The following is a 23240-nucleotide window of genomic DNA, read 5'->3' on the forward strand; positions in this document are numbered from 1 at the left end:
TGCATACCCTATGGATCTTTCCCATGTATGCCTCCTTCATTGTATTTGGTTTTATGTCTTAGAACCAGGCTACTGCCCTGTAAGACTGGGAATGACAACTGGAAGACTTCAGTCTGGAGTGAATACCTTGCAGGGGTTCAAAGAGGATAAAAGGAACAAAGTAACCCCAGGTGAGGCTCCTACATAGTTACCACGTTTTTTCTCCTCTTGCTTTAGGGAGTTAGAGAAAGGAAACATAATTACCATTCATTGCTTTATTCACTAGCTCTCTTGGTGGTATTTTTGCAATATGAATTAGATATTTTATTAACTTCAAAAGAAACTAGAAAACCAGGTATTAGTATTCAAAATGAGTTTTGTTCTTTCTGTTTTTTCTCTCCCTTTGTGGAAAATAATTCACTTGAATTGCAGCTTCACAGGTAGGGTTGTCTCTCTGTATCTGGATTCCATATCCATGGATCCAACCAAATGTGGATCAAAAAAATTCAGAAAAAAAATCATGTTTGTGCTGAATATACAGCCTTTTTTCTTATCTCTAAATAATATAGTATAACAACCATTTATGTAACATTTACTATCTGTATCTTAGATTTGTATATCAGTCAATGAAGTAGTAAAGTTAGAAGGGAATAAACTTATTAAAACAAGAAATTAGATTGTCACATAAAGAATAGTATTATAGTGTTTAATTATTTCAACAGTGTTATACTTGAATTATGGACCCTACAGTTCTTATGCCCCGCATTATGACTCCACATTTGCAAATATCAGCAAGGATGATTCTGATTTAATCTACTCAACCTATGGGGAAGACTCTGACCTTCCAAGTGATTTCAGGTGAGTCACTAGTTAGAGTTCTGAGCACCACATTTCTCCAAAATATTAATATACAATATGTGACTTCTGGATACACTTACAAAGTTATCCAAAAGGTTTAAAAGGTGCTCAGTAATTTTTTTAAGTTGACAATAATAGGCCAATAATTACCATCCTTTAGTGGAAACAACACATTTTAAAGAGAGACCATATGTCCCTGATAAGTGTTTCTTACAGAAATTAGATGCTGTGTACCTTGATTAATAACAACAGTTTAAGAACTTGTTACCTCAGAATGTTGATGAGTGCCATGTGCTCTACTGTAGCATTTTATGTGTCAATGAGTTACGCTCCTCCAAACTTGATCTGCTTGAAAACTCACGGCACACTTTCCCCAAGCTCTGAGTTATAGGACATGATAACTTGATTCCTAAGGCAACCCCATACAAGCTTGTTGCCCATCATGTACCAGACAGACATTGCATTCCTTTCATTCAGCCATCCCTTGTTGCATGTTTCTGTGGGACAGTAACTTCTGTGTTCCTATTTAGGATACTGAGCACTTTGCATCCCATCAACATAATGAGATACTGTGCTGATTTACCAGGACTGTGGCTCAGGGTGGGGTGTTGAGCTTGGATATTCCCTTCTCATCACTGGTAACTTGTAAACTTTTATTATGTAAAAGAACTTAGCACTGCAGATTAACCAGTTCCCTGGTTTTCGACAAAGGGGGAATCTGTTTACTTGTACATAAATGTGTGGTTTTGTTGTTTTTATAGGCAGGGTCCCTAAATTATAGATTGGCTGTGGTTTCAGATCAAATCATCTATATACCCTTAGACTTCAGCAGTGTAAACAAATTCTTTTGGATTAGTCATCTGTGCATTCTACAGATAGGCAGTATATGCCCACTGTGTGGTGGACATTCTTCTAGATGCTGGGAATTCCACAGGGAAACAATAGTGTCAGAAGCCTGTGCCCTTCTGTCAGATGGTGACATTGCTTTGGAGAAAGGTAAAGCAGTAAAGAAAGAGAGAATGCTGGGGTGAAGGGAAAAGTAGTCAGAGAGGTAATAGACCGGACTAGATCTTCCCAAGGGAGAGTCTACTGGTAGATTGTGAGCTAATAATTCTGAAAGGATTCCTCTGGCTTCTGTGTGGAGAGTAGATTCCACACACTAGACAGAAGTTAGGAAACTGCTGTCATAAACCAGATGGCCAGGGGAGTAGCCATTGAGGTGTTGAGAAAGGGTAATTAGGATTTTTCAGCTGGTTGAAGTGGGGTATGAGAGAGAAGACAGGATGACTCCAGGGTTTTCAGGCTTAGTTCAAAAGATGTAGTTGCTATTTACTGAAGAAGCATGCCGTTTACTAAGAAGGGGAAAGTTTTAGAGCTTGAGATTCAGCATTTTGGCTTTCAGTATTCTAAGCTTGAGAGGCCCATGAGACATTCAAATGTAGGTGTAACTTGGAGAGTTTTAGTACATTTGAAAATTCTGAGGTAAATGAGATCTGTAAGGGACAGGTATGAAGTACAAGAAGCCCCAAGGACTGAGCCCTAGTCTCATCTCGAAGGTCTTATTTTTCTTTGGAGAGTCCTCAGAATAATTTCATTTTCACTATGATCTTGGTATTGTTTAGTTCTCTGGTGACAATAAATTTGTTACTGGTAAATATGTAAGTATAGTCTTGCTTCTAGACAGAAAGTTTTATATCGTGTAAAACATGAGCATCTAATGCAAACAGTTGGTTATGACAGAAGGCTTAAGCCAATGGAGATAATTTATGTGGAAATGACTTTCCCACCTCTCTTTTTCAGCATCCATGAGTTTTTGGCCACATGCCAGGATTATCCATATGTTATGGCAGATAGTTTACTGGATGTTTTAACAAAAGGAGGACATTCTAGGACCCTACAGGAGCTGGAGACGGTAAGAATGCTGCTAAAGAAACAGGACAATTTATTATTGGCTCAGAAACATTAGTCATTCAGTGTTATGAAACCAAGGATTAGCCAGTATGACAGCTGGACTCCATTACCCTGAACAGACAACCCATGCCTGGGTGGAGGCCATGGTGGAGGACAATGAACGGAAAGGAGTCACTTGGCTACCAGGGCCTGTGAGGGCCAGAACATTGCTAATATCTCCTGATCTTGGGAATGTAGAATTCAAAAATGGGGTTTACAACTCAGAAGTCAGTGAGTACCGTATATCCTAACAAAAAGGAAAAGTCTTGCTCACTGACTTGAATCTAGGTTCACTAAAACAATAGGAAATGCCCTTTTTCCTCCTCATGCAGTAATAGCCTAGTGGTAGGAACTTTGGGTTAGAAAGTCAAAATCTTCCTTATAGCTGTCTTTTATTAACACTTATTATCTGTCTCAGTTCATAATTTGAATTAAGTCAGCCTTGACTCAAAAATTAGAGACAGAATATGCCCCTACTAATGCGGAGGAGAGTGTATTTCTAGAATGCTCTTGTCTTTGTAATTAGAGAAGCCCTGGATCTCTTGGAAGTCATTGCGTCATTGCTCCCTCTTTTTTTTTTTTTTTTTTTTTTTTTTCCTTCGCTTGGTATTGGGGATTGAACCCAGGGTGCTTTACACACACTACCTTCCCAGTTCTTTTTATTTTAAGACAAGGTCTCACTAAATTGCTTAGGGCCTTGGACTTGGGATCCTTGGACTTTCCGTTACTGATTATGGCAGTATATTTCAAAATGTAATTTTTCTGCCCATTGATCCAGCTGATTCTCTTTTCATAATTTTTTCTAGAAAATAAGTTTTATATATGATGATGTATTATTTATAATTTTTTGAAATTGGGAATTAATTAAATCATAATGCAACCTTTCAGAGAAACATTTAAAAAAAATTTTTTTTTGTGGTGCTGGGGATTGAACCCAGGGCCTTTGCACATGCAAGGCAAGCACTCTATCAACTGAGCTATATCCCCAGCCCAAGATAAAATTTTTGATTGATATCCATGATATGTTTGTCTGTGGTTTATGTGTGCGTAATCTCTAACAAGTAGGATTACAGGAATTGACCACATTCTCCGATAGCATTTGTATATTTTACAGTAATCCTCTACTATCTGAGAATATTGCTTGATTGATACACAGCAGTCCTTAGAGTTCCTTTCTGTCTTCTTGTTAGAGACTTAACCTGTTGTTGAAAACAGATTCCATTTATTTAGTTATTTATAAGGTATTTACCAAATACCTTCTTAGGCATATGTATAGCTTTCTGATTAAGCATGAACTTCAGCATCACCAATAATAAGTACCACAACTCACAATATATTTTCAAAATGCTAATTATATTTAATTCATTGTTTAAAAAGTTATATTCTAATAGTCCACTCATTCCTTTCCTCTTGCCACAAAACTGTTTTCTTATTTCTGTATTTGTCATTCCATACTTGTTTTCTTAAAATGTTGTTTTTCCTTATCCTTACAGTCATCGCCTGAAGATGAAGGCCAGGCTAGGACACTTGACACAGCAAAAGAAATGGAGGTGATTATATTTTATTCTTTTCAAGAAATATTTAAGTGAAAAGTAAGTAAAATGATATATTTCAAAGTAAAAATATTTAGTATTACCTATGGTAGAAAAGCTTATCTTTGCTTGTGGAGCTTAGTAGTAGCTTGTAAGGCATTCAGGCACATAAACAAGGGAGTCAAAACCAGTTTACTTGCAGTTGAGCGCATGGGGTGTGAACACCCAGGGTGAGGAGCTCACTGCTCAGGTAACTGAACAGGGCTAGCAGGATACAGAGGCATCTCCCAGCAAGCAGGGTCAGACATTTAGAGCTGGCAGAACTGAGTGAATGTGACAGATGACTCTAAGAGAGGAGGGCATGTGTGCAGCAAGCTCAGAAAACATGACCAAGGGTCCCTGGGGAAGACAGGTGGTAAGACTGTGTGGGTGAGGACCCAGTGATGAAGTCTTCTCTGCAGTGCTGAGAAGTCAGAATTGGAATCTCATACTAGAAAATAGTATATGTGACTTGTCTAAGCAAAACAAGGAAAAAAATGACTAGCATACCAATATAAAGGAAGAGAATAAGGATTTGGGAAGTGCAGTGGGATGAAGATTAAAATGACCTCGTTCATGAGGTAGGCGATAGTACTATTAACTCACAGGAGGTGCAAGAAAAGGAGCACATCTTTGACAGGGAAAGAAGTCACATTTGGTTTCCTATGTGGCCAGAGGTGTGGGCCTGGAACTCAACAGATCTGGGCTGTGGTGTGCATCTAGAAGTTGATGGTGCAAAGGTAGAATTTTATTTCAGTCTTTAGAGTCTACAGAGAGAACATGGAAGAAGGTTGAAGGATAGAACTTAGGGAGAAGATCAGTAGTTGAGTCAGGTAGGAAAACCATGGAAGAAGGCTAAGCAGGAAGAGAGTTTGCAGTGTCAAATGCTAGGGAAGCGCAAGAAGAGGAGGCCCACAAGTGTATTTGTACTTGTGATCAGAACAGTCTCAGTACAATGGTGGAAGCCACTGGCGAGTGAAGTAAGTGGAGGAAAACTGGGCTAGGTGGAGATTTAAGATTGTACAGACTTGAGTTCCCTGAGGGAAGAATGGAGTTGAAGACAGATAAAGGATGTAGTGGTATTTACACAGCCATGTTGTTTTCAGGGAAGGAACCAAGAAAGATCATGTGTTTAGTGAGGGGGCAAAAGTGAAAGAAGTCTTAAGAATGGGAAAGGAAGTTGGTTAAGAAATAAAAAGACTATCCAACTGAAATGGCAAACCATAATACTAGTGCCATGTTGTAGTTAAGAGTTTTTCTCCACTGCATACTTTTTTACCCCTATATATGAAGGTAGAGAAGCCAGGTTTTAGATTGTGATATAATACAAACATAAATGGAATCACTGGCTTTTGGTTACTTATCATCTGGGTTGATGTATTCCTCAAGAGTAGTGTTGAGGTTATGGAAACTCTATGTCTTAGGATTCCAAAAATAAAACTCCACCCTGCATAAGTTTTTGTTTTTTCCATGCAATCCTGACAGCCTAGCTTTGGGGCCTGGACAAGACCCAGGAAGCATCTTATATCAAAGATCTATAGTGATGCAAGTGTACGGACTGGGTGGGCTGAAACACTGGCCTTGGAGTCTCAGAGACATAAGACAATTTAGGCAGTGACAAGGTTCTTGTTACTTTATCTGTGGAATGGTTGCCCTATGAAACAAATGATGCAAATTGTATGGGACATCATTATATCACAGAAAAGTGGATTTATGGACACTTATTCTGCCAAGCTTTGGGAATAGCATTTTTAAAGGGTATACTGGGGAGACATTTTTAGTAGTTATCAAATTGATAACTCCAACGTAACGATGTAGAATAACTACCTATAAGCATACCCATCTTACTAATTTTTATCTAGCACTCTCATGGCTTAGCAAGCTCAAATAACTGCCTTTTTTCTTTTGAAGCAGATTACAGAAGTAGAGCCAGCAGGGCGTTTGGACTCTGGCACTCATGACAGGCTCACAGCACTCAAAGCAGTCACAAACTTTGGCGCTCCAATTGAAGTTTTTGACTCTGAAGGTGAGGGTCACAGACCATAGGTTGCTGGAAATACTGTGCACCACTGACAGTCAAGACTTCATGTCACATCAGTTAGGTTAACCTAGCCACTCGCCACAGCAAGATCTTGGCCAGCCAAGTTAAACAGTAAAACATGGCTGTGTTTCATTAGATACTGGTTTCATTAGAGGGACATTACTTCTTTGAGGGGAGAAGTCTAACCAATAAATAGCCAAGCCCTGAAGCATAGGACTCAGTTTGTCACACAAGATGAAACCCAAGTATGCCCAGGTTTTCTTGAATGTGTTTTGTTCTTCCCTTACAGAGGCTGAAGTATTCCAGAGGAAACTCGATGATACCACGAGATTGCTCAGGGAGCTGCAGGAAGCTCAGAACGAACGGCTGAGCACCAGACCCCCTCCCAATATGATCTGTCTGTTGGGTCCATCATACAGAGAAATGCACCTCGGTATGTAGCACCTCCAGTAAGAGGAGAGTTGGGGGATGCTTAAAGTAAAATCTTCCAAGTGGAGACATGACTGTGAAGTAACTCTGGAATGACTACTGTGGACAGTGTGTTTTTTGCATTAATGCCTTTGATGTTTGTTGGAGATTTTTTTTTTTTTTTTTTTTTTTTTTTAAATCTGAGGACACTGCTTTTCAGTGCCTGGAACTGTTTTTATTTTATTTCCAGCTGAACAGGTGACTAATAATCTTAAAGAACTTGCCCAGCAAGTAACTCCAGGTGACATTGTAAGCATGTATGGAGTTCGAAAAGCAATGGGGATTTCCATTCCTTCTCCCATCGTAGAGAACAACTTCATAGATTTAACAGAAGGTATGTGCCCTGTTTCTTGTGAGAGTAGGAGGCTGTTGTAAATAGAAGGAACATCTCGGTCTTTTATCTTTAGATAGCCTTAGAAAGGTTTGTCTCTGGGAGTTTTTTATGTGTGGGTTTTTTGTTATTTGCAGTACTGGTGATAGAACCCTCACATGCAAGGCAAGTGCCCTATACTGAGTTACACTCAGACCTTGTCTGTGCGATTTTAAGGTATAAAGCTACTTTTTCTTCACAGTGATGACCTAATAATGCCACCTATTCTCCATCCTTGAATGTGGTACAGAGGGCTATCAGCAGCCTACTCAATGCTAGCTTTGTCTTCACTTCCCATTTCTAATGAAAAGGAAAAAAAAAACTGAGTGATGTGATATCTTCTTTCAGATTTTGAAGAACCTAAGAAGACTGATGTTGCAGAGTGTGGACCTGAAGCCACTGGTATTTGATTATATATTATGTATATATTTTTTTCATTCTGAGCTTGGAAATGCTTTTTAGAAGATATTAACTATTTGTAAATTGTGTTTTTAATTAAACTTTGGAACAGTTAATTTTAATGTTCCAGAGATTGAACTTCTATTAGATAATAAAACTAAACCTGGGAAGAGTATTGTGTGTATCAGCTAAGTTACCTCTGACCATTTTCTAGGGTTGTATCTGAGGATGTGATAGAGAACCTTGGAAAATAACCTTTTTTCATGGTCATCCCTTATACAAAAGTCCTCAAAGTAATTGAAATCCCTTCAATGAAAAGTTTCACATTTTCCATAATTCCCCACTAAGGAAATTAAAACCAAATAGTTCCTAACTAATCAGATTGCATCTTGACTTATTAAAGTGGCCTTAGGAAGAAGGAATATGCTTTGGGGCTATTGCATACCTAAGCAGCATTCTTTCAGAATAGTGCTAATACTTTTTTAAATAGTCCCATCCAGTTAAGATTTTCCATCATTACACCATTAAAACAAACCCTTAAAATAATTTTAGGATATACTAATAGGGCTGTGCTCCTAGCATACCTACCAGGAATGATGTACTTGTGTGGTAATTAGGTGCCTCACACCCCCTAGAATAAGCAGATGAGACTTATAGCACTGGTTTTCTTGTTTTTCATTTTTTAGTAATTGGGAACTGCTAAAGGATAAGCCAAATAAGATACTAAATCATCCCAGAATACCTCAGGGAATTACCAAACTTAAAAGGAAGTTTATTTCCTGTTTCTCAAAGATCACCTGTGCTTCAGCCTTGCCCCCTGAACTAATCATTTTTATTTAAAGTACAAAGATCAGATGCCCAAGCAGAGACCACGCAGCACATCCCTCTGTCACCGGTCACTGGGTTGAGATGAATTGTGATTTTTCTGGATGTAACCTGTCTAAACTAAAAGGCAGTTAGGGCTGGGTGGAGTTTGATGGGAGAGCATTTGCCTAGCATGCTCAAGGTTTGATCACCAGCACTGTAAAAATGAGATAAAAAACATAGCATAGTTTGAGAGTTCTGTAAAACACTCAGAAAAGCCATTTTATAGAGGAAAATTGGTTCTCTTGAGAAACTTCAGTTCAAACAGGTTTTTATCAAGTGTTTTATTTCTAAAATATAATCTTGGCCCAACCTTCACCATTAGATCAACTTGGCTCAGGTAAGTTCGTGAAGACCAAAAGAATATTTAAAAAATCAGAACACCTTGAGACATTCAGGTTTTTCCACATTGCTAATTTAATGTGTGAAAAGCAGCCTGGCAGTTTACAAAAATAAGACATTTAAAGCAAATATTATAGATCTATAAATATTCAATATACAGAACAAGTCCTTATTATTTGCATGCACAGTCTCAGAATATTTCTGTACATTGGCCTATTATATACATAAAGAATACAGTGGGTAATGATCCTCTGTTTTGTTGGAAAATTTCCTTGGTAAGTAAACCAGAAGGCTTCAGTGTTAATTTTCGAGAGCAGTGATGCCGCCCTGTAGAAATTTTAAGCAAGTCCTTGACCCATAGAAAAGGTCATTGTTAAAAATTCTGACAGGAACTGCAGTGATGTTATGGTCACTACCTGAACATTAAAGTATTCTTTTCTTATCTGAGGACAGCACTGTAATTGAAAACTCCTATCTGGAATTCCTGTTTCTGAAGGAAAAAAATAACTTGAATATTGAAAGTAGAAATTTGAGGCCGGTGTACTGACATGTGTCTACCTTTCATCAGCATTGGAAACCTTTTCGACTCCCCAAGGGAGCTCTCGACACTGCTAGGTGTTAAGAACACAGAGTTAAATATAGTACTCACCTGAAATCAGCCCTTACTTGAAATGCCAGGGTAAAAGGCTTCTTTCCCTTACCATCATTTTTGTCAGAAAATTCTTTTATACAGCAAATTCTTACAGTGAATGCATAGTGGTTGATTGTATGCAATACATCAGCACTGCCACAAGGTCCCCCCAGCACCTTTGTGCAGATTAGATCAGCCCCCCTCACTTCCTCACGCTGATCAAGCCTCATAAGACACAACACAGATGACAGATAACATTTTAATCCCCTCCACCACCACCACTTGGCTATACCCTGCTCTGCAACAAGGGTGGCAGCATCATTCAGGATCTCCAGTCACTGGTAAACCTAGCTGGTTAGTCACCCTGGCTGCAACCCTGTGTAATCTTTTGAAGGCTCCAGTAAGATTTTATGAATAACTTGAAGTTATGAGTCCCCTGCAATGTAGTGAAATTCAGTGGTGTTAGATACTAGGGATCTAAGTTCTGGTTATAAGGTGGTAGTGAAGTCAGTTCAGATCAGGAGTAGGCAGTTTGGTTATTTCTCACCTTGAAACAGGTAGACTTCTTTGGCTCCCTGTGGAGTTGAAGCACCATAAGACGCCATTGCACAGAGCTGGCATTTTGCCTTGACTTGTTCAGTTTAAAGCAAGAACATCTCAGCATTTGCGAGGGGCTGGCTTCCAGGAATAGGAGCCTCAACATCTCATGAAGAGTAGATCCTTCTGGTTTTAAAGCTCTCCATAGTTAGCTACGCAGACTAAAGAAAGAAACTCATACTACTGCAGGTTGTCCCAGTTCTTGCTATACTAGGAAAAGCAAGACATAGTTGAGTGCTGCAGGGGAGAGGTGAAACATGCATGCCTAGTCGGGGGAGCTAAATGACTGTACCTTAGCTCTAGGCTCTCAGCTTACTGAAGCCTGATCAGAAGGCTTGCGGCAAGATTGCCTGATTCAGAGCCTAGGCTGTTCCACTGCTGCATTCTGTGAGCTGCATTCCTCAGAACTGTCCCTACGGCCAGGCTCATCCATAAGCTGACACTGGACAGTAGTCCTGCATACATGAGTCATTGACTAAAAAGATTCACTGGAAGGAGGAGAATTTTGTCTGGGGCCTAAGAAGTCATTAGTAGGGATGAAGCCCCAGTAATAATGTATCCATTTAAAGCAAACACATGCCAAAGATGGCAAGAAGTAACAAGCGTCATTTACAGGTTTTTCTCTACAGTGAAATCATTTTGCTGACGCAAAACATGCTTTTCAACTCCATTTACCAGAATGTTTATGTGAAAAACAACCCCAGATTCAGCCCTGCTAGGGAGAAGGGAGGCTTTAGCTATGCCAGACAGCTTGGCTAAGTGCCTAGGAAAAATGAGTTTCCTTGTACATGCTTACAGGTCACCACAGAGGACGTCTGCCTTGTTCATCCTCTGAGCACCTCCATAGCACCCTGGGAACAAAGTTCTCAAAGTCACAAGCACAGCCTACCAGTGATCTTCCAGATAACCTAGAAACTGTTACAGATTGACCGCACAGAGGCCCCATCTGCTGCCACATGTCATAATCCAACAGTCACTCAGGCAGGATCTGGTGTGGATGTATCGATCCTCTAGTGCAAGCCCAAAGAGCCACGCAGAGCCATCGGACAGGAGGTGGCAACAGCCACAATCTGTTTGAATGCCTTTGCCATTGGCATGGGGCTGAGTCTCTCCTTGGCTTGCCCAGAGGAGGAAACTGGCTTCCCAGTGTTCTGACTGCACCAGAAGCCCTCAGTTCAGCCCCAACCCTTGAAACTTGGCAGTGTCTGTACACACAAAGTAAGTCCGCAGCTCGCCTTTGCCTTTGACATTGATCAGTCCCCGGCACTCGCAAGAGTAACCTAATCCCTGGAGGATGGTACATGTCTCTTCAGTAACCTGGAAAGGAAAAGAAAGCCAGGTCCTCAGAAACAGGGAAACAGAGTTGGGGACAAACAGAAGTTGACCGCCAAGCAGCATACCAGTCTGCTTTCTCAAGAAGGTGATGGCTGAGAGTCTCCATAAGTGGTGGTAGACCTAGGCTTTAGGCCCACAGGGCACCTCGGTTCAGGGGAGGATCTTTCCTCTCTGTCATGTGCTCCCAATGGGTTCTTACCTGGATTTTCCCAAGCTCTCCAGTGCTCTCCATGCGGCTGGCAACATTGACTGTGTTTCCCCAGATGTCGTACTGAGGTTTTCGTGCCCCAATTACTCCAGCAATCACAGGCCCATGGTTTATGCCTGCCAATAATGTTTATGGTTGGCTGATCACAAGAGGCAAAGCCTCAGGCCCCTACCCTTTGGGGAGGCCAGAGAGGCCACAAAAAGGGGTAACAAAACTCAGTCTGCACATGAGATGGCTCTTGGAACGTGAGAAAGGTAAGCCCTGGCCTGTATTTGTTCAGATTCTCCAAGACTAGGAAGTCTGGGTTTGTCACTAACACTTTTCTAATACCTGCCAGTCTCCCTTTTAACAAAAATTACATAGGCCTTGAGCACCAATCTTGAGCTAACGGTGACCAGTTAGCCTGAATAACTTTGTTTTGTTCTTAGTTTATTTTAAGACCACCTCTTTTTTTGGTGGAGGAGGGGGATACTGGGGATTGAACTCAGGGGTACTCAATCACTGAGCCACATTCCCAGCCCTATTTTGTACTTTTTTTTTTTTTTTTTTTTTTTTTTTTAGACATAGGGTCTCACTGAGTTGCTTAGTGCCTTGCTGCTGCTGAGGCTGGCTTTGAACTTGGGATCCTCCTGCCTCAGCCTCCCAAGCTGCTGGGATTATAGGTATGTGTCACTGTCCCCAGCTAAAGGCCACCTCTTACAGCTGTGATAATTTCCAAAAGTAACTACACAAGCAATATGTAAAGGTCAGAATAATCATCCAGCTGCCAGGCTCATCAGATCAGAGGGGTTTCAGGAACTTAATATGATGGCCAGTACAGCTTGGCCATGCAGACAGAGAGGGCTTGCTTAAGGCAGGAGCTGCACCACATCCCTGCAAATCCCTGCCTGCTGGCCAGCCCACAATACTCACCAACTCGGAGGCGGAAGGAATTGAAGGAGTGCCTATTGATGCCGTCCAGCTTGCTCATCAGGGCAATGCTAAATTCCACCATGACACCAATGTGGGTATGCTGTCGCTCCAGATCCTATAGGACACAGAGCATGCAAGATCCTTCCCCACCATGCTTTCCACAGGTCCTTAGACCATCAGGCTTGCTGGCATTGGCACACCCAGCAATAGCATGAATTCCATCAGTGGCCATTGAGGAGCAGTCACTGGGGGTTCTTCTAGAGGGTTGCCCCACAACCAGAAATCTCCACACTGAGTCATATAAGTGCCTTCACCCATCCCTCAGGACAGAAATTAGAGAGGCATCTCCTTTAAGGAGTAAGATGACATTCCCTCTTGCAGGCTTGAGTACCTGGTTTTCGTGCCCTGAGGGGACACTGAGCCCAGCAGCTGCCATGTAGGTGCTGCCAATGGTCTTGATCTTCTCCACTCCACTGAACTTAGGCTTTAACAGCAGCTGCAGACAAAGGGGAAGCACACTGCAGCTTCAGGCACCCAGGGCGACTCCCTCCCTCCCCACTTAGGTGGACATGTCTCCGTGGCCCTTGCATCTGAACTCAAGACTAAGTATAGTCTAACACGTGGCCTCCCCTTGCCTCCCTCATCCCTTCCATTCTCGTCAGCTCTCAACCCTTTAAAGCAGCAGATGCACAGCTCAGCATTCGCTCCCAGGAAGGTGGGTTAGTTATCTCCAGCAGCGTTAGACCCAAGCGGATGTCCTCTGAAACAGCCGACAGCATAGGCACAACTGGAAATCAGCCTGCTCAGTAGGAACCTGCATCTAATCTTAGCAAGCTGCCTGTCAGAGAATAGCAAAGCATTTGCCAAATAAAACAACAAAGACAAATGTGTTTGGTTTGCAGTACTGGGGATTGAACCTAGTGGCATCCTACCACTGAGCCACATACCCAGCCCTTTTTATTTTGAGACGGGGTATTGCTGAGTTGCCTAAGCCGGCCTCCAACTTGAGATCTTCCTGCCTTAACCTCCCGAGTCATTGGGATTATAGGCATATGCCATTGTACCTGTCAAATATGTCCTTTGTCTCCCTCTCCAGGGGAGCTGCCTCATGTTGGGTTGTGTTTGGTGCTGGGGATGGAACCCAGGGCCTTATGCATGCTAGGTGTCACTCTGCCAACAGAGCTACACCTGGAGCCTATAATGTCACATTTTTTTAAATTCCTCAGTCCTAGCCTTACCACACGGGCAGGAAGGCCCAGAGCCCCAGGATCAGGCCAGAAGACGTACCTCGTCAAAGTCCGCGATGATCTCGTTTAACAGGCGCAGACACTCCAGCCCTTCCTTGTTGACGTCACACTCTGTGTAGAACACTTTGAAATCCGGCACAGACGCAAACATGACACACACACAATCGTAGGACTGATGGTACCAGTCCTGGCATGGGGAGGGAAGAAACAGGGCCCTATGGTCACAGAGCGTCTGAAGGGGACAGGGATGCAGACTGTACTAAACTGCCCCCGGGGCTTTCAGAAAGGGAGCGCAAGGAATGCTTCCCAGCCCTGGCTGTGCAGGCAGGATGCCGGCATGGATGGCACAGGGCGATTCTGAACTGAGTGGTTGAGGAGGGGGAGGGTCAAGCTGTTGTCCTGCTCTTGGGAGCACCCTGGGTGTTTGTGTACAGCTGGGGCTGAGCCCCTTAGTGGAGGAGATGGGTTCTACACTGAGCAAATCACAGGACCTCAGTTTCCTTATCTAGAAAATTCTACGCAGAGCTATAGGGAGTACAGATGTTTTCATCAGGATAGAACATGCAGATCGCAAACATCGGAACACATAACAGACTTCACAACGATCCAGGACAGCCAGCCACTTCGCAGACCAGGGCCCAGGGAGGTAAGGCATCAGCCCCTGACTTGGAGACCATGCTTTTAACCACCACCACAGGCTGTCTCCTGGCACATGGAATGGAGGCCAAGACCTAGGAACGCAAGCCCAGAGGCACTCGGTGGCTCTGCACCTACCCCCGGGGCTCACTCTGAACCTTCAGTCTCCTAACCACTCGCTGAGCCCCTTCCTCCCACCACACCTCATTCAGCTTGTCACCAATGAAGTGGGCAGCCACGTGGGCTGGCAGCACATTCTCCAGGAGAAGGCGATTCACATTCTCCATGGTTTCAAATTCCTCATGTTCCTTCTTGAACTTCTTCTTCCACAAACAGTCCAAGCGACAATAATAGTCAATCTGCCAACGGAAACATCAGTGTCTATCCATAGGACAACACCCACCCAGGTTGCTGGTGGCCACAGCTGTGACCTTAGCGATGCTGAGCCAGCCCACAGGGCTGCCCACCCACTTGTGACCTGGGGAGGCTAGGACTGGAAGCCCCCGACCCGGGGATCAGAGTTTCTCCACAGGACTGCGCTGTCTTCGTGCCTGAGATGCCCTCCCAGCACACCTTGCCTGCCTACCCAGTGCAGGAGGGGAGGGGAGGGAAGCTGAGCTTGGGGCCCACGTGCACCTGTCTGGAGAGCATGACCAGAGTGGCATAGAACAGGAGCAGGTAGAAGTTGATCATGGTCTTCAGGTCATTCAGAGAACAGCCTTCAGTGCTGTTGGATGCAGGAGGGGAGGAGTCAGCCCCAGCCCCAGGTATGAGTGTGTGTTCACCTTCACATGCTGTTGCCATGTGGGCAGAGGTGGACGGACAGCTGCACAGGGGACAAGGGAACCAAGGAGAGGTGGACTGGGAGGCAGGGTGGGCCTCATTGAGGGGACATCTGAGCTCGTTCCTGAAGGACCAAAGTCGGCTGTGGTGGGGATATGAAGGCAGCCAAGAGTTCCTTGTGGGAGGGAGCAGGGAGCAGGGAGCAGTCAGGGCAGGAATTGCAGGTAGCCATAAGGACTCAGCAGGGGCAGGGCAGACAGATTGTTCTGTCCCCAAGCTTCCAGCCTCTTGGTTCAAGGGAGCCCTCTCCTTTATCCAAAGCCAGAACCCCCACATCCCCCAGGCCTCAGCACCTGTCCTCGAAGGGACCAAAAGCATCTGCTCTTGCCAAAACTTTGGTGATCTAGAACATGCCTCAAAGAAAGGGGCTGACCTGGCTCAAGGTGCCCTCTCTTACCTCTAAGCTGACCCAGAAATAGAATGACCCTGGTGCCGTCTGTTGGACTAGCACTTCCTCCAGAGAATCCACCAGTAAGTCACACCCTCAGTTCTGAGCACAGGAGACTTGAGGCCTGTGCCAGTTACTGTCTCTTCAATAAAACAGAAACCCTGCCATCGCCCCCAAATGCCCAATCCAAATGGGCCTGCACATGCTGATGCCCCCTGCTTGACCATGCACCAAGATGAGCCGGACTACCGTGCCCAGCTGGCCGCGGGAGACAGGCTGCGTCAGGCCTACCTGGAGGTGCCATCGCTCTTGGTGAGGTTGCCCAGACCGTGGCCACAGCAGTCTCCCTGCCAGCACAGGGAGAGATTGAAGAGCACCAGGTAGGCCACCAGTGCCACTGTCAATAGCACGACCTTCAGCTCCAGGTTCATCCGCAGGAAGACGGAGCAGGCAATGAAACCCAGGATGCAGCTGCAGGTGTAATACTGGGGAGATGAGGGGCATCGCTCAGGGTGGCAAAAGTCACCACACCACGACCTACCTCCAGGAAGCGCGCCTCCAGAGCAGCTAACAAAGGGAGACGGGTAGCACCCACACGCCCCGCTGCACGGTCCCTTCCACCAGTGGGCTCAGAGCCAGGCGTCTGCAGCGTGGCTCATCTGACACCTTCCAACAAAAAGTGGCCCACAGATCTGAGAGTCTCCAGCATGACAGTTCTGCAGCTTTGCTGCTGTGGCAAGTGAGCTCATTTTAAGGAAAAAACTGGTAAATAAAACTACAGGCCCAGGTCGAGGTGGTGGCATGCATACACCTGGGCAGCGTCCCTGTCGCCGAGACCTGCTGGAGCTCACCCTGCCCACAGTGCATCGAGTTACGCTCCTGCTGAGTCATGCTGTGGCTCCTGCTGCCTCCGGATTAAAGATCACAGTCTTCACCCTGGCATGGCTGCTTCGCCCGACCTGGACCAAACCTACTTCCTGGCTTTGTCTCCCGATTCTCCCCCTCCCTCCCCATGATACAAATCCCCTGAAACCCTACTGACACAGACTCCTCAGCTTGTTCCCACACTGTCCCCTCTCTCCCAGCAAGACCTGCTCAAAACTCGCCGCCACTCCCCACACCCCAGTCCTATGTCTCACTTGGCTTGACTTAGTCCCTCTGCCAGAAATACCTTGGTGTGGTAGTGACCCTGGGCCCTGTGGACCTCGTCCACTGACCTCTGATAAAATGGCCTTTGCCGAGGAAGTGACCTGGGAAACACGCACTGGCACAGCTGACACTCACCCCTGTCCCCATCCCTCCTGCCCAGACCCTGCTGCACCTGCTTGAGCCCTGTCTCCTCCGCCTCTCTGGGGAGACACTGGACTCTTTCCCCCACATCCCGTGGTCATGTGGACTCAGAACCAGTGCTCTTAATACCCAGAGATGCCTCCCGTGCCAGGAGCATCCCAGTGAGGACTCAGTGCCCAGAGGGCAGCAGGCCTGGGGTCTGGGCTCAACTTGGAGCCAGGATGGACACTCACCGGGAGGAGCTCACACACGGGTCTGTTTCTGCTGCTGCTTGTGACCCACAGGCTGGTCTCATTGCCACCAGGGAGCCCCGGGGCTGGGAAAGGCATCAGCGGCTACACAGGAGACAGGTCTTCATTAGGCCAGGGGACCTGCGACCTGTGAGGGCCAAGTGAAGCAGGCCCAAGACAGTCATGGGCACCACAGGGTGGCCTGAAGCCACATGCCAGACTCAGCCCCAAGTTCCAAGAGCAGCTGCACCCCACCCTCCACAGCAACCACCTGGGTCGCAGTGCAGAGAGGGCTGGGGAGAGAAGGGTACAGAGAAAATCACTGGCGATTCAGAGACGGGGAGGAGGACCGGCATGTCCCATGAGCTCCCTTCGCAGTGACCCTGAGGGAGATGCCTGGGCGCTCACTCCCACGCCACTGCTCTAGTGTCAGGCACGGGGTGGAGGAGGCTCTAGGAGAAGGGGCTGGGCCATGCTCCCTGCAGCAGCCTGCAAGAGCTGAGGACACCGAGTCCCAGAGACAGCCAGACAGGACCTCCTCCAGCAGGAGCAGGGACGGATGTCAGACACTTGGTGGCTCAAGCATCATGTCTGCATTTAGCCAGCCATAAAAGTACCCTGGGTGCCCCGAGTTCTGGTTGGACCAGAGTGAGGAGCTCTAAGCCCAGGACCCCACAGGGCCATTGACTGAGCTCTGGAGAAGTTAAATCAGATGCAGCCATGAAGGCAACCCACTGTAGGATTCCAGAATCCAGACGTGCCCAGGGTCCAGGAAAGATCCTCCACCCAGGAAGCATCCCTCAGGCACCCTGGGGTCCCTTCCAGGGCCTGCCTCCCCGACCCCATACTGACCAAGTTGACGATGGCAATGGTGAGCAGGCTGCCAATGGTCAGCACGGCCAGGGACAGCCTCAGCAGGGGCTGTGTCTCCACCCTCTCAGAGATGGCCTGGAGTGTCCCCTGGGCTGGGCAGCACCTCTGTGGACACAAGGGGTCAAGTCACCCAGAGTCAGCAGCTGGAACAGGAGGGGACAGGCCACCTGAGGGGAGCTGTAGATAGCCACTAGCAGGTCAGGGGAGGCAAAAGCCTCAGGAGGACTCTAGGACATTCAGCAAGTTGTCCCTGAGGTAGAAGTGGCCACCCAGCCCCTGAACACAGCGAGGGACTCAGACCAACAAAGCTCTCCAGGGTGGGTTTCTGGGAGGGTCCCAGGCAGAGGGGGAGGGAGGGAAGGGTCACAGGGACCAAGTGCTCACAGCACTGCAGCTCAGGGGCCTCAGCCACTCACCGAGAACTCAGTGGCAAAGCACAGGCCCAGCACCAGCCCCAGCAGGCAGGCCACCAGCCCAAAGGACACACCCAGAGTTGCCATCCTAGATGGGAGGAAAAAACCTACGTGCCAGGGGTCTTGTGCCCAGGACCCCTCCCAAGGCCCCAGTCCTCCAGCTAACAGTCATCTGCCCCTCCCCAACTGCCACTCAGCAAAGGGGATCCTTGAAAACTGTGGTCCAAATGCCCCACTAATAAAACGCAAGGCCTGGCCAAAACATGAAGATCCAGGTCAACGACATGTCCCCTTTGGGCCAAGTATGCAAGAAACAGTGATTTTGTGAACCTTGGAACTCGTGTCTAGCCCATAAAAACTATAGAAAAGCATTCCCTATTTTGTCTTTATACATCCCAAACCTCAATTTCAGTCCATCCTTTGGCCTAACTGCCCTTCTAGAAAACACTAGTGGCTGACTTTTGACCTTCTCCATCGGACCTCAAATCCCTCCTTCTTGACCCCCACCAGCAGGGGCCCAGAGCTAGAAGCCCAAGTCTCAGGGACTCCTGATCCTAGCTGGGTGTCATTAACCCTCTGGGTCTCATTCTCCCTCCTCTGAGAGGGAATGACTTTACCTCTGGTTTTCAGGATCAGGCCTTAAAGGACTCCCAACACTAAAATGCCTGCGTGGCACACAGATAACAGGTGACTTAGAAGGCAAGAGGCATTAGGGAGTGGGGAGCCCTGTGACAGGGGCACACTCAGTTGAAAGTCAGGGTTGGTAAGGTCAGATGTGGGGCCACCACCCTGGGCTCAGCTGCTGGGATTCCAGGGTCTGGGGCTGCTTCCAGCCCCATCCTGAGGCTCCTGGAAGGTGTCCCTTTTGGGTCCTGCCAAGATTGCCACCCCTCCAGCAGGACCCAGTGGGCTTGGCCATCTGCCCCCACTCGGACTGACCTGGGCATCACCAAGACGTGGATGAGCAAGATGCAGACGAAGACAAGGCTGGCGCAGGCGAAGTCATGGCGGGCCCGGGGGATGGGAGCCAGGCGGTACTGAGGGTGACAAGACCGTGAGGGGTGGCGGCCTGCAGGGCCCCAGTGCCTCCCAGTCCAGTATGACCTTAAGAAAGTGCCTCGCACCCCTCCCTGAGTTCCAAGTGACGTGACTTTTGATAACGTTTTGCCGCTGGCCTTTTGTGGTTTCTGCCTCCCTGTCACCCTGCCCATCAGGGCCTCTGACTCAGAACTCATGGCCCCACCGGCAGGAACCAAGTCTGTAAGTTACCCTGCACCCAAGGAGTAAGGCGGGGCCTGAGCCCCTGAGCGGCAGGTGGGGGACCCTGTGCTCCCCCTCTGCACAGGCACCTGCCTGATCACAGCCCGGCAGGGCTCGGCAGCAGGGGGCGGGAAAAGGCTCAGGGGGAGGGGCCCCAGCCGGCCGAAGCCCCTCCCTCACCTCCAGCCCTCCGCCTTAGGGAGCCCCGGGGAAGGTAGGCCCCTCTCCTTCAACCCAGGCCACGGAGGGTGCGCCCCAACTCCTACAGCCACACCCGAGGCTAAGGACAGGCTCTGGAACCAATGAGACTTCTATGAAATGGGGAGCGGCCCCACCTGGGAGAGAATTAAATTACATGACGACATGTGTGCCCAGGACCTGCCAGAGCCCGGAGCTCTCCACGACCACACAGTCACCACTGGACAGAAAGCATGTTGCCGCCGCCGGACTGGAGAACCCACGGGCCCCACCCACCCGAGGCTGCCTCTGGGTGGGTTTTCTGAGGGACGCCCAGGCAGCCAGAGCCACTCACTGGCCCACCACCGCCGAGCTTCTGGCCTTGAGGGACAAAAGTTTTCAACACCACAAGGCAAATCCTTAGCGGGGGTGGGCCTCAGGTCAAGGAGTGAGGCAGATAGGGAAAGAGAAACAGCCCCAAGTCGGGGCTGTCCTGGGCCCCTGTTCCACCCCCAGTCAGCTGTGGGCATTCCCATGCCCTCCCCACACGGGGTCTTTATTGAGTATTGGCTGCCCTGTGGCTTGTGCCCCTGCCCCAGGCCTGGACAACCCTGTCCCTCTGGGGTGGTGGCTGCCCAGGGGCCCTCACCTCACGCTCAAAGCCCTTCTCCAGGAAGATGGACCCAAAGGTGTAGAAATCATCAGACTTGGAGCAGCAGGGCCTGTGGGTGGCAGCGTGGAGTGGAGGCCTGGATGAGGGGAGGCCGCAGCAGGAAAGGGAAGGCACTGCCCAGGCCCATGGCTGGGCTAGGCCTCCCGGCACAAGAGTAGGAGGCGGGCCTGCCCATGAGGGGGACCCCATTCGATGGGCGAGGGGAAGGGGAGGCACAGGTCTGGGGGCTTCACCTGGTGGAGCTGAGCCCCTCGATGGCCGACAGCATCTCATCATCGTAGGAGTCGTCTTCCGACCGCCCCTTGGGGGATGCGCTCCTGGAATCAGACATCCCAGCTGCATCATCCCAGGGACCTGCGCTCACCAGCCCAGAGGCAGAAGTGTGGGTGAGCCACATCACCAAGGGATCACCAGGTGTCTAATGGGGTCCCCAAGCTCCATGTGGGAGGGTAAAGGGACAGTGAGTTCCCCTAAGGCCCACAGAGGGCAGGTGAAGGTCCAGCATCACCCAACTGACCAGCAGCCCAGCAAGAAGGGGAGGACAGAGACCCCAGGGCCACCTCTGCTACTCAAAGCCCAGCGCTGGATGGCTCCTCCCCTCCCAGTAACCCCACGGACCCAGCACGGGGTGGGTACCCAGCAGGTGCTCAGTCATGGCCCTTCCGAAGAGCCAGGGACCCAGAAGTGCTAGAATACTTTGACCCGGCCTCCACGGAGGGCCTGGGCTGGGCCTCCTGACACAAGTTGGTGAGGGCCACCTGCCTGGAGGAGGTGACTGTGGCAAGAGGGGGCTGCACACATACCTGTCGGGGAGCCGGTGGCGACGCAGAGGAATGGCCTGCAAGGGAAGGGAGGGCGGAGACAGTGCCCATTTTACAGCTGGAAAAGTGAGGCTTGGAGAGATGAACCCTTCAGCATCTGCTCCCCTGGACCCTGACCCCACCTCTCTGGATGGGAGGGACCTACCTTGGGTCTCCGCCCATTGGGGACAGGGGTCTCACTACTGCTCATACTCTCACGTTGGCTGAGGTGTGCAAAGGGCCGCGCAGCCCCCCAGGACTCCAAGTAGCGGGTCATGCGCACCGAAGCCCGCATCTTCAAGGCCGCATCCCCCCTGGGCTTGGGGAGGTGTTGGCTGGGAGCGGGCGGCTGCTGGCTCTGCGGGAAGACAGAGAGAGGGCCTGTCCCCCTGCTCCCCTCCCAGTCCCCCGCTACAGCTCTCCAGAAGGGTGACCCTGCTTGGAGGTGGGTTGATCTGTCAAGAAGGGGCAATGACAAAATAGTTCCTCAGCCTGCACTGCCCTCGGAGTCAGGCCATCCTGGGGGGCTGGCTGTCAGGCCAGGTTGCAGGGGCCCCAGCTCCGCTCCTGTCCCAGGCCAGGAAAAAGCTGGTAGTCACACGCCCAGTGCCCAGCCCCTGTTGCCCCCTCCACAGGGAAAGAAAGGGTTAAGGTCCTCACCCTCAGGTCCACAGGCCACTCAAGGCTCTTTGGGACAGACGGTCCCTGGGGCCTGAACTCCCACTGCCCCTCCCAGGGAGGCAGCACCAGCGCAGCGGGCACCCTGCCTTGCCCACCCACATGTGGTCAGTACACGTTCCTTCCTTCCCGAGAGGAGCAACGGGAGCCAGAGGAGGCTGGCCGGCACCCTGAGGCTTGGCCAGCGAGGTACTGCCTCCCCAGGGCGGCCTTCCCAGAGAGTTCCCCTGGCATGGCCCCCAACCGCAGCCTGGGGCCATCACCTGCCACGTGCCTGCCAGGGCTAGCACCATGCCAGGGACCCAGTGGCTTAGCCAGGCCCTGATGAGGAGTCAGTCCTGCCTCTTTCCCCGGTGCCACTGGGCCACCGCTCTCCCCATTCAAAGAGCCCACTGGGACCTCCCCCAACTGGGACACCCAGGTAAGGCTGGAAAAGAGGAAGGGGAGAGAAAGAGAGAAAGATCCCCCGAGGTCACTAGAGACAAGTTTGGGCCACCTCTGAGAGTCCCCTCACCCCACCCCAAACATTCCAAACATTCTCCTGCCCTCCAGGAGCCCTGTCCCCAGGGCCCCTGCCAATACCCACAGGAAGGAGCACCTACAACCGCAAACACTCGCTAAGCCACAAGTGGCAGCTTTCCTGGAAACTTCTAGCCTCCTTTTGGGATAGAAACACTCTCACGCCTGAGGCCAGCTGTCTGCCCGCCTGGAAGAAATAGGCGGGAGGTGGAACTCAGCAAGGCTTCCAGGGTCCCAGGAGGCACCAAGCCCTATAGTAAGCAGAATGCACTGGTCTAGGGTGGGGACAATTCTGTCATCCCTTCCACTGTTGACAGTTCTGCCTACACAGCACCCAGCCGTTCCAGTTCAAGGTCGCCAACTTCTCCTAGAGTGAAAATAATAAAAGTAAGTGTACACTAAAGACCATCAGCTCCGAGTCAAAATATGCCTGTTCAGAACAGTGTGGGAATTGTAGGAGCCCACAGAGGGCACCTGTGGGCAGCCCAGCCAGGCCACCACTGGGCCACCACACCCCTCCAGGCCTCAGAGGCTGGAGCCAACAAACGAGCTCCATGTCCACCAAAGGGAGCTGCATCTGGACAGCGGATGGAGCGCCGTGCGGGTACTGGGAATTGAGCCGGGGCCTCGTGCATGCTGGGAAAGTGCTCTACCACCAAGCTGCCGCCCGGCCCTCTCACCAATTTGG

General features: G+C 48.8%; 2 protein-coding genes and 1 pseudogene across 10 annotated transcripts in view; 2 read left to right on the forward strand and 1 right to left on the reverse strand.

Moving 5' to 3' along the window:
* The window catches only part of BRD7 (bromodomain containing 7), a 34246-nt gene extending 26463 nt beyond the window's left edge, over positions 1-7783 (forward strand). Inside the window, exons 10-17 of one of the 2 annotated variants that reach the window (XM_079117291.1) lie at positions 63-170; positions 702-837; positions 2638-2749; positions 4281-4337; positions 6270-6384; positions 6689-6832; positions 7058-7201; positions 7586-7783. In XM_079117291.1, coding sequence (XP_078973417.1) covers positions 63-170; positions 702-837; positions 2638-2749; positions 4281-4337; positions 6270-6384; positions 6689-6832; positions 7058-7201; positions 7586-7647 — 878 coding nt within the window. In that variant the 3' untranslated portion in view covers positions 7648-7783. The remainder of the gene's footprint in view (positions 1-62; positions 171-701; positions 838-2637; positions 2750-4280; positions 4338-6269; positions 6385-6688; positions 6833-7057; positions 7202-7585) is intronic. The other variant, XM_079117292.1, reaches the window with a different exon arrangement.
* LOC306647773 (NADH dehydrogenase [ubiquinone] 1 alpha subcomplex subunit 1-like) overlaps positions 1-23240 on the forward strand; it is a 442780-nt pseudogene that overhangs the window by 325527 nt on the left and 94013 nt on the right. The window lies entirely within an intron of this gene.
* Positions 8898-23240, reverse strand: part of ADCY7 (adenylate cyclase 7) — a 55321-nt gene continuing 40978 nt past the window's right edge. For 6 of the 7 annotated variants that reach the window (XM_079117266.1, XM_079117264.1, XM_079117263.1 and 3 more), the window contains 16 exons: positions 21522-21713; positions 21359-21393; positions 20789-20872; positions 20532-20604; positions 19385-19482; positions 18449-18533; positions 18012-18137; positions 17163-17264; positions 15931-16124; positions 15045-15234; positions 14612-14767; positions 13813-13959; positions 12917-13021; positions 12526-12640; positions 11605-11729; positions 8898-11387 (listed from right to left, as the gene is read on the reverse strand). In XM_079117266.1, coding sequence (XP_078973392.1) covers positions 11241-11387; positions 11605-11729; positions 12526-12640; positions 12917-13021; positions 13813-13959; positions 14612-14767; positions 15045-15234; positions 15931-16124; positions 17163-17264; positions 18012-18137; positions 18449-18533; positions 19385-19482; positions 20532-20604; positions 20789-20872; positions 21359-21393; positions 21522-21713 — 1974 coding nt within the window. In that variant the 3' untranslated portion in view covers positions 8898-11240. The remainder of the gene's footprint in view (positions 11388-11604; positions 11730-12525; positions 12641-12916; positions 13022-13812; positions 13960-14611; positions 14768-15044; positions 15235-15930; positions 16125-17162; positions 17265-18011; positions 18138-18448; positions 18534-19384; positions 19483-20531; positions 20605-20788; positions 20873-21358; positions 21394-21521; positions 21714-23240) is intronic. The other variant, XM_079117267.1, reaches the window with a different exon arrangement.

Source organism: Sciurus vulgaris (genome assembly GCF_902686455.1).
Source record: "Sciurus vulgaris genome assembly, chromosome: 17".
NCBI lineage: Eukaryota > Metazoa > Chordata > Mammalia > Rodentia > Sciuridae > Sciurus > Sciurus vulgaris.